At 35.2% G+C, this 10,190-nt stretch overlaps 1 protein-coding gene across 1 annotated transcript; it reads right to left on the bottom strand.

Moving 5' to 3' along the window:
• Window positions 1-3,439: 3,439 nt before the first annotated feature.
• On the bottom strand, window positions 3,440-4,958 carry LOC146999446 (general transcription factor II-I repeat domain-containing protein 2-like). Its single transcript, XM_085827610.1, has 2 exons — window positions 4,238-4,958; window positions 3,440-3,591 (listed from the first exon to the last, which is right to left on the bottom strand). The coding sequence occupies exons 1-2, from the start codon at window positions 4,956-4,958 to the stop codon at window positions 3,440-3,442; spliced, it is 873 nt and encodes a 290-aa protein (XP_085683736.1).
• Between the last annotated feature and the right edge of the window lie 5,232 nt (window positions 4,959-10,190).

The following is a 10,190-nucleotide window of genomic DNA, read 5'->3' as shown; positions in this document are numbered from 1 at the left end:
AATTCGATGACTCTATGTACCGTTGTTTTATCACAATACGAGAAATATACATACATTTATGCAGATTTTTCATTATTTAATTTCTTCAAATATAATGCAGGACTCTAACATTTTGTGGCAACAGTTTGAAAAGTGAACCGACATTTATGAGTCCGACGCAAAATGCCAAAACGAAACTAATAGTCCTTCGGGATTCAAATCCCTTTGGACTAAAAATAAATACTTTGTTTACCACATCGTAATAAAGGGAATTAAGTGACCGCTCTGCAATTTTTGACAACTTGCGACGCTTATCCAATTAGTAGGAGTTGTTTTCTTCTACGCGAATGGCAATAGATGGAGTCTCCGTTGAAAATTCCATTAGTCAAGCGCTTTAACGGGATAAAGCCCCTTTTTTTGGCGAAGAGTTTGTTTTCCGATAGAAGTCCAAATAAATCATGGCGTAGAGCCACAAGGTGCTGACAAGATGAAGATACTTGTTTGACCTCATCTCATAAAACAGGTACTTCAATTCTACGGTGCAGAGAACAGGGTATTTTATCTATCAAAGCCACCTCGAACAGGGAGAAAATTGTCATGCCGTACAAGAATTACAGATTGGGTGCAAAAACCCTGCAAAAAAAGTGTTGCATAAGCGGACTGCCCCCCCCTCCTACAAACACATAGGCTGCAGTATAATATTAAAATTTTAAATCTCTTATAGTGTTTGGGTGCCTTAAAAATCATATACTAATCATCGGTGTTTTTTGTTTAAGAATTATTTCTTTAGAATTCTCAACGAAAAGTAAAATTTTAATTTTACATTTCTCAAGAAATTTTGAAATGTCTCAAGAAATTTAAAGTTTCAGAAAAAAATTCGTGAAATCTTATTTCCATATATTATTTTATAAATAAGTACGGCAACAATAAAACAATAAAAGATTATGCTGTAAACAAGCTGCGTAATAAAAGTTTTGTAAACGTTCAGAACGCCTTTTTACTTCCTTGTACGAAGTATTGTAATCGCGAAACATTTAGGGTGTCATATTTCAACGAAAATATTAATTTCGACCGCTTTCAAAATCATTTGAACGATGTTTTTTCAGTACAGACAGAATAAAGGACTGTTTTGGCCAAAATTAATTGTAAAATGGATTCGGGAAAGATTTTTTTCCTTGACATCTGTACGTACGTACGTATGTATGTATCTCGCATAACTCAAGAATGAGTAGGCTTAGAAAGTTGAAGTTTTGTATATGGGATTGCATGGAATTTTGCATATCGGACAATAGGCTGCATTCAATCGTATATGAATATATTCGTATACGATTATACAAATATATACATAAATTAACACTCTTTTAACCCTTTCGCCGTCCTCTCCTATCCGCGAAAATTTCTCCCCAGCAGCCCTTTATTTTTCACAGCGTGTAATGTTGTTTTCTCTGTACATACATAACTTTCGTAGTGGATGAATGTAAATGAATATTAAGTAAAATTATAAGGAAATAAAGCATAAGGGAAAAGTAATAATATCTCTGCTTATTTCTAACAGCAGCATTAATTTGATAGCATCTGATCCAGGCGGTTTACTCCTCCCGTTTTGTTGTTGTTTTGTTGTTGTTTGTTGTTGTACAATTATTGTTTTTTTTTTTTTTTTTTTTTTTTTTTTTTTTTTTTTTTTTTTTACTGTTCTTTAACGTGTTTCAACATCATCAATCATAGAGTTTTTATGGACTGTACTCATCAAACGTATATCCTTCTTCTCTAACGGGCCCACCAGCAGCCGAGCGGTAAAGACGCTGAACACTGGTAGTTCGGTCCGAGGTTCGAATCCTGCGAACGGGCTGGCTGCATGGGCGTTTTCGTGGTTTTCCCCGTGTGTAACGTGTATATGAGCCAATTTTCCTTAGAAAGTCCTCCACGAAGGCAACCCTCCCTTTAGGCAGATAGCCCTTGTGTGCTTTGCCATAATTAAATAATCCAATCCAATCCTTCTTCTCTTTCCAATTCACAACCTTAATTTTTCTTTTCTTTCTGCTGAGTAGACGTTGAAGATCTCTCACTGTCTTGTATCTTATGTAAAATGGCGCGAACATTTATAAAACCCGGGGGGGGGAATTCAATTAGAAATAGAATGCCTGATTAGTACTGCCCTCTAGGAGGTATTAGAACAAACAAAAATAAAGCTCAACCATGTAAACATTTAGAAAGCGTTTTAAACGTTTAAAACTTTTAAGATGTAGAAGAACGCTTGAAGTGCGTTACGGCCGCCCTGCAGAAGTTTCCCTTGAACGCTCTAGACGCGTTACGGTCGACGAAGAGGTTAAATGGTTCGGTGAGCTTAGTTTTTTTATTCTTAAATGTTGCGAAACTGTGCATTTTTTGCTTCAAATATGATTCACTTATGTCTGGGTTAAGGTTTTTATGCCTTTAGTTAATCTGCATGCAATAGTTGTAGAATTATCAAAAATTTAAAAGTGGCGAGTTAAGCCTAAGGAATAGCCATTAGTTTACATTTGGAACTCGGTAGACTAGTGAATTAAGTGATCTGCTCACCTTCAATGTCTTTTTGCCGAGTGGGGCCAAATGTAAACTCTTAATTTTGTTCATCTAAAAATCTGCATTCTTGTCCGCTGGCCAAATTTCTTGTTTTTGCTAATTTAATTGTAAAATTTTGCTGATTTAATTGTAAACTCTGATTTTAACTGTAAAATTACTCTTTTAACTGTTTTAATCGCATTTGGTGTTTTATGTTTTTCTGTATTTTACAATTTTGAATGAAGATGTTTTGAGATTTTATGTACTTCTGCTTTGCCACGAACTGAATTAATTGAATAAGAACTATATCTCTAATGAAACTCGGGGAAATAAGTTTAAATGAAATACCACAAAAAATTTATATAATTTAATAGGCCAGAGGTGGGGAACCTTTTTACCATTACAGGCCACATTTAAATTAGGCAGCAATAAGAGAGGCCGCATAAGCTGATTGACCTAAGAAAGTGACTTTTGTGAAATTATTATAGTTTTTCTATAGATTTAACAATTTATTGCATTATATAGAAAAAATAAAATATAATACTACAAAATTTTAAATATAATATACATATAAAATAATATAAAAATATTTTTAAAAAATACAATAAAAAATATTTTTTTATTCACTAAGTTAGTGACTTATTTGGCTTTGTTTTTTGTTTGACAGTAATTGTATATTTGGATCAAGCTTCGTAACACACAGCTTTAATTGATCCTCTAAATGTGCATCTGTAATTTGCGTTCTTAAATTTGTTTTTATTTTTGACATGAGAGAAAATGTTGTCTCGCAATAGTAGGTACTTCCGAAGCAGGAAAGTAAACGGCGAGCATGTTCTCGATGGCATTGATATTCAACAGCATTTTTCCAGATTTCTATGGGATCCTTTTTAGCGTTAAAAAGGGATTTGATGATACTATCTTACCCTAAATCAATTAACTCCATTTGTAGTTCTGCAGGAGCCTCGGATATATATATTAAATGTGGTTCAAATGCCAGTTTCATAGCAGGAGTGTGCTCGTCAAAATCAGAAAATCTATTAGTATACTCTTCTATTAAACAATCCAAGACACCTACATATTCATCGAATATTTTATTTTCACAGTTCTGCTCATTTAACATTTTAGCTAGCTCCGGGAAGTGTTGTGCAGGTATTTCCGATCGACAAAGCAATGTTTTGAAAAATGATAATTTTTTTTCTAAACGCTTGGATCTTTTGCCACATTTCATAAATATACCTCGTTTCACCTTGCAGGCAAATATTTAAATTGTTTTGTTTTGTCATCATATCAGACAAAAATGCTAGGTTTCTGAGAAATACTTCATCATCTGTTAGATCACATTGTTTTCCTTGTTCTTTATAAAAGTTTAAAATTTGTCGTCGTAAAGACAAAACTTTTATCAAAACCTGACCTGTTGATAGCCAGCAAACCTTGCAGTAGTATGGCAGGTCAACACTATACGTTTCCTCATCTAAAGAGAGCATCTGCCGAAATTCACGATGACGCATTCTATTTAAGCGAATATAGTTGGCAATGGTTCTATCCATAGTGTCTTGCAAAATGGTAGATTTTGCGCAAAGATTTTGCTGATGCAAAATGCAGTGAAATGATATCAATTTTTTCAAGTTTAAGTTTTCCTTTTTTAACAAAGCAACGAATCCTTCTTTTTTGCCTCTCATGGAAGGTGCGCCATCGGTGCAGACACTGACTAAATTACCGACATTCAATTGTAATTTATTACATACTTCTTTGAAGTTTTCGAAAATATCGGCTCCGCGAGTTCTTCCAGTTAGTGTACCCAACGCAAGTAGTTCTTCGTAACATTGAAAATCTTTAGTTATAGCACGAATAAAATATAAAACTTGTGCCGAATCTGTTTTATCAGTGCTCTCATCTAAAGCAATTGAAAAATAAACATCTTCATTTTGTATAATTGCATGAAGTTGCTCTGTTACATTTTGCGCTAATTCGTGCTGTCGATCTGTTACAGTTCTTCTTGAAAGAGGTAATTGTTTGTATTTGTCGACATTTCTTGGATCTAACATACTCACTGCTTCAACAATACATTCTTTAATTATTTCAATGTCACTAAATGGTTTGCCCCTTTTTCCAAGTATATGTGCTATTTTATACGTAACAGCAACTGCAGCGGAATTTTGATTTACAAAGGCACTAAAAGATGCCTGCTGATGATGCTTCTCATTTTTCAACTTTTGAAGTGCAGCTTTTCGTGATTCACCTTCTAAAGCGAAATATTTATGTTCTTTATGAGTCAAATAGTGTTTATTTGCATTCGCTTTTTTTAAAGTATTTAAAACTGTATTGCACAACAAACACATCATTTTATCTTTCTCAGCAGTAAAGAAAAAATCTAACTCCCATTCTACATTAAATGTTCTGTTTTCATCACCTAATTTTCTTCTCTTACTATTTGACATGATGGATAAAAAAACGAATATCAAATAATATCTTTAACAAAGTGTGTACTTTCTAGAAATACAATAATAACCGTGTACCTGTTATAAGCACGCACTGTTAACTACAGTTAGCTGAAGATCGCAACAGGGAAGCGTTGAGAGATGCGAGTCAGAGAAGCCAAAGCAAGGTGTGACACTCAAATGGGAGATCTGAAACCGAGTTTTGTTTACTTCTTAGACAACGTAGTTGGCGCTGCTAGCTGTGGGCCAGAGCCTCGCTCATGAGTGTTAGAGTCCGTTTCAGACTAGTATTCTGACGTCATGGTCTTTGGCGGGATTTTTCGCGCAACTGTCATGGCGTTGATGTACAATAGTTGTTTGAAACGAACTCTACCATTTTGTACTAGGTGGCAAAGGGCCGCACAAGAACCTCGCGGAGGCCGCATGCGGCCTCGAGGCCGCAGGTTCCCCACCTATGTAATAGGCCATACTGTAAAGACATTAGGTTGTTTTCAAGCAGGAGACATGAAAAATATGCAATATACTCGCCGTGACTGGAACCTCGGACCTCTCGAATACGCGCCGAGTGTGCTGACCACTACGCCACGAATGTATGCTAAGAAGGCTGGAGAAATACCTTATATACTCCCCCTTTTAAAGGGCAAATGGGGATTAGTGGACTCAGTCGCACAATCCTGGTAGTGGGGAATCATCATCCACTACGTTTTTTAGTTCGGGCGTGACTGTAGAAACGTTAGGTTATCTTGATGTTAGAGACGGAAAAAAGGAGCAATGCTCTTGCCGGGACTCGAACCTCGGACCTCACTACACCACGAAGGTATGCTAAGAAGGCGGGAGAAATGCCTTATAATACAAGAAAGTCTTGTCATATCAGGTTTTAACCTAAAGAGACAATTTGCCCAGAAAAGCTTGTAGGGTTTATATTTATTTTAACTAACATTTATTTTAAGTTTAAACTAGCTTTCCTGTCAAGCCTTACTTTCCCCTGGAACTGCCAATGCCAGAGTATGTAAATTTTAGTAGAACGCGCAAGGATTCAAATTATCAGGGGAAGTATTCTGAGTTAAATAGAAAGGAAACGAGTTCGAAGTGTGCTTTTCTTACTTCACGAGCGCGGAGGTGGCTAGTTAGAAATTGAAGAACCACGCGTTTCGGCTTGTGGGCTTGCCTCGGCAAATTGTTAATCTTTCAACGTGGTATTCAGAGTTTGCTGAATTATCAGCGGTATTTTAGAACGCGGTAAGGTTAGTTACGTTTAGAGAGCCTCGTAGTTAGTCACTCGTTATTATCCTTTTAGTTTCTTATTTTTATTTTGCCGCCGGGTCGGCGTAGTTTGTGATCATCAAGAGCACACCTTTGTAACTTCTAAAGTTGAATAAAAAGGGACTTAAACCCTTCACAAGACTCTTTCTAATTTCCAGTTTCAGCAGTCACCACTTTGTTGCGTGCTGGTTCGAGGCGCGCAACTGTACAGGCTATTAATTTCGTTTTGGCATTACCGACTTCATTCATGTTGATTACTTGCTTCCTTATCCTGTTGTAACAGATACTTTTTTTTCCCTTTCTTTTTCTTTTCTTTTTTTTTTTTTTTTTTTTTCCAACTGTGATTGGGTTAGATATTTGAATATGGTAAAGACCACAAGGACTAGCTGCATTTAGAAAAGTCTGCGTTTGTAAAAGACTTTCAAGAGGAAACTGACCCATATTCAAGTTATACATGGAGAAAACCACGAAAACAAAATATATAGCCAACATGTTCGATGGGTTCGAATCCAGGTCGAATTACCAATATTAATTGCTCTTAAACACTCGGTTACTGGCGGGGTCCAAGCGCTATTGGGAGGCCCGAGATCGCGTGAAATCCTCCCTTTTTGTTCTCAGTTGTCTATATTCTGGTTGTGTGATTGAATTTCTGCTGTATGTTATTAGTCTGTATCATTTTCTGCATTCTGTCGGTTATCGGTACAGAAATATTTCCAAAGGCTTTTTTTTTTAATGTAGCGGAAATAAAATTTACATAATATTTTATAAATAAAATTTATAATATTTGATGCATTATTAAAAAGCAAATATGAAATTTTTTAAGGAATACAAATATTATGTTTAAAATCACTTAACTGTTTAGCTTTGATAGCTGAGGATCTTAATACCAGTGGAAGGACTAAACACGTTTGGAGAACTAAAACTGAAGCTGTTAGTCTTTTAATGTTCCTTATCCACGAATTTCGTCGTGGCTAAAAAGCAAAAAAATACTTGTCATTAATTTGGACACCTGTGCCAGCTCAGTCCCAGTTATGACAAAGAACGTGTTGAAATGTGCCCCTACCACCAACCGGTTCGAGAGGACTTCTGGCTCGTCAAATGCAGGTACAGGCACAATTCGAAGTGCTTCTATGCTGCACAGACACTATACATTTACAAACATTCATGCCTCCTGTGGCATTCGAAACCGGGTCCACCGCTGCCTAACCGCTATAACGATCAGGACGGATTATCAAGTTTAGAATAGCGTAGTCCTCCATCCGAATATGAGCACTTGGAAGCCATAATCTTGAATTTCGAATTTGTCTTGTTATCTATTTCATCATTTTTAAACTTTAACGAATATTTGATTAAGAAACGCAACGATTTCAATGCGAGCAGTGGCAACATACTAATATTTTTATTTCCAGCGCAGGAGACTGTCTATCGGAAATTCTAAAGGTATGTTGTTTTTAAATATTTTTAGCCCAAACGTTGTCGAAACGCGTAGATATGTCTAAAGGAAAAAAACTGCTCTTTGGGCGTAATATAAAATCTGAAAGTTTTCAGATTTTATTTATGTATTTAAAGTTGTGCTATAATATTGTTTATCAGTTAAAATCTAATTTTTATGAATTGGTAGTAATAGGCAGTTCTATTCAAGAAGATAAGCGAAATATTTTCATGATTTCTCATGTTTTTAATTTCTTAAAATCCTAAATTGTAAATTTTTCTTCGGAGAATTAGAGTATAATTCTGAAGTTTTCATACTGAAAATTTTAATTACAATATTTTTAAGGTTTAATTGATTTATTTATTACTTTATATCAATGGAATTCAGAAATGATTCGACGTGTATTTTCTTGCATACGCTGTCAATGAAGTCAATTTTTTTATTATTATTCTTTTTTTTTTTTTTTTTTTTTTTTTGATGTGTGTGTGTGTGTGTAATGAATTATTGAAATGTTGACGACATCTGTAAACACCCCATATAATTCAGTTCCCTTAACATTCCGAAACTTGTGTTGTATCGTACATCTTTACTTCTGTATCATCCACCAGCATGCGGTCCTAGCAGACCCCATCCCAGCTTCTAATCACATTCGATAAGACTTGGCTATCAGTGAAGCACGCGCCCCTTTGAGCAAACAGAAACACACCCCTCTTCTTGCTGATCTCCCTTATTAAAAAACCGGGAGCCGGGCCGTCACATTTAACGCTCCATAATCTGAAATTACGCCTGGCGTTAACGTCGTTGGCCTCTAATAACAAGGCAAATAAAATAATTTGTTTTTCTAACCGTCACCTCGAAAACGCCGCGAGACTTGTCGGGTAATAAAAAAAAAAGTCTGAGAATGAAAACAAATCTGGTGTTTGTGTGTATATCCTGCGCCTTTTTGTGTTTTGTTTTCAAAAAAAAAATTTTTGATGAGTTTTTTGTTGATGGTCAGAGGTGATAAGCCGTCGGAAAAACTGAAACAGTCGATGTGATATACATTAGAAATGTTATTTCTGTTTCCGAAATAATAATGTAGTCTACTGCATAAAAATCCTTGAGTGTATTTTGTTATGCATTAATACTGTAATTAACATCATAAGTGTTTACACGAGTGGGCATCAAACAAGTTATGACAGATGATATAATTAAATGGAATTCATCTTTTCATTTTAGCAGCTACGTGATTCTGAATTTCAGACGGTCGGTGTATTTGGCTTAAAACATCATTAATTAAAACATAATTAATAAAAACATAACGTCATTAATTAAAATATAATTAATTAAAGCATAACGTAACTATTATGAATACGCGTTTTCCTAAAATGGAAATGAAAAAATAAATTAATTGATGAATTTGCTGACTGTTGATGAAATCTAGGCCTATATTAAAAACCACAAGGATTTTCAAAATGGTGTTACACCACTTTTAAATATAAACTCTAATATTATTTTTAAATGAATTAATATGTAACTTTATACCTACTAAATTTAATACAAAAATCTCGAAATTAAGATTTAAAGTACATACTAAATTTAATACAAAATTTAGTATTAAAAAAAGTGCATACTAAATCTCGAAAGTACATACTAAATTTAATACAAAATCTCAAAAGTAAAATTTAAAGTACACATTAAATATAATAAGAAAAAAAATTTCGTCCCCCCCCCCCAAAAAAAAGAGCCTTCCGTTCTACTGGACCGATTTAGGAAATATAATTTGCGTTTTTCAAGTCACTAAAGCGCGGCTAAGGATATACACTGCTCAACATTGAAAATGCAACACCAAGAAGGAGTGGTCAGAAATTTATGCAAATTTTAGAGTAGACGCACGTCACTGAGTTATGCCTGATGTGAAATGCGCAGCTCTCCGACGCACGTGAAGTAAGATATAAGGGAAGGAACGTGCAGAATGGGCAATATTCGTGTCGTTATTTCTGCCAGACGAATTATCGAAGAAACTTAGTTTTTGCCTCGGAGGATACGTGTAATAGGAGAGAATGCCAGTCCGCTGTCAACGAAGGCACTTCCAGCAGATAGACGATTTTACGAGGGGTATGGTTTTTGTTTTGTTTTGTTTTATACGGGCGCAGCCCTTCCGCCTGGTGAACCTTATGAAGAAAGCGGGCGCAACCCTTCTAACAACAAACGACACGAGCCGGCAAGCCGGCCGTGTCCAAAAAAAAAAAAAAAAAAAAAAAAAAAATCAATTTAGCAGCTTAACAGAAAGAAAAGAAAATTAGGTTAGTATACTAAAAAGAATAACACGGCACATAAAAACACAGAAACATTTAAGCTGTCCCTGGACCTTTGCATATAAAATCTTTCTCTCCCTTTAAGGGTAGTTTTCATAAATTGAACGCTTTCAGTATGTTAGCTCGATCAATCAGAGATACCGATGACATGTTTATGAGAATTGATGACTTTCATAATGTCTTGCGCAAATTTTACTCCTTTTTTATAATTTTGAATCATTTCTCTTACACTTCCGATTC

This window comes from Stegodyphus dumicola, chromosome 1, assembly GCF_044657685.1.
Source record: "Stegodyphus dumicola isolate Sdum_Otavi_A_Nest chromosome 1, ASM4465768v1".
In the NCBI taxonomy this organism is placed as follows: Eukaryota; Metazoa; Arthropoda; class Arachnida; order Araneae; family Eresidae; genus Stegodyphus; species Stegodyphus dumicola.
This window is presented reverse-complemented; position numbering and strand designations above follow the sequence as displayed.

Coding starts and splice junctions, on each gene's coding strand:
- LOC146999446 (XM_085827610.1), bottom strand. CDS start 4,958: ATGTCAAATAGTAAGAGAAGAAAATTAGGTGATGAAAACAGAACATTT. Junction 3,592..4,237: donor TAAATTACAATTGAATGTCG/GTAATTTAGTCA, acceptor ATGAATATGTAG/GTGTCTTGGATTGTTTAATA.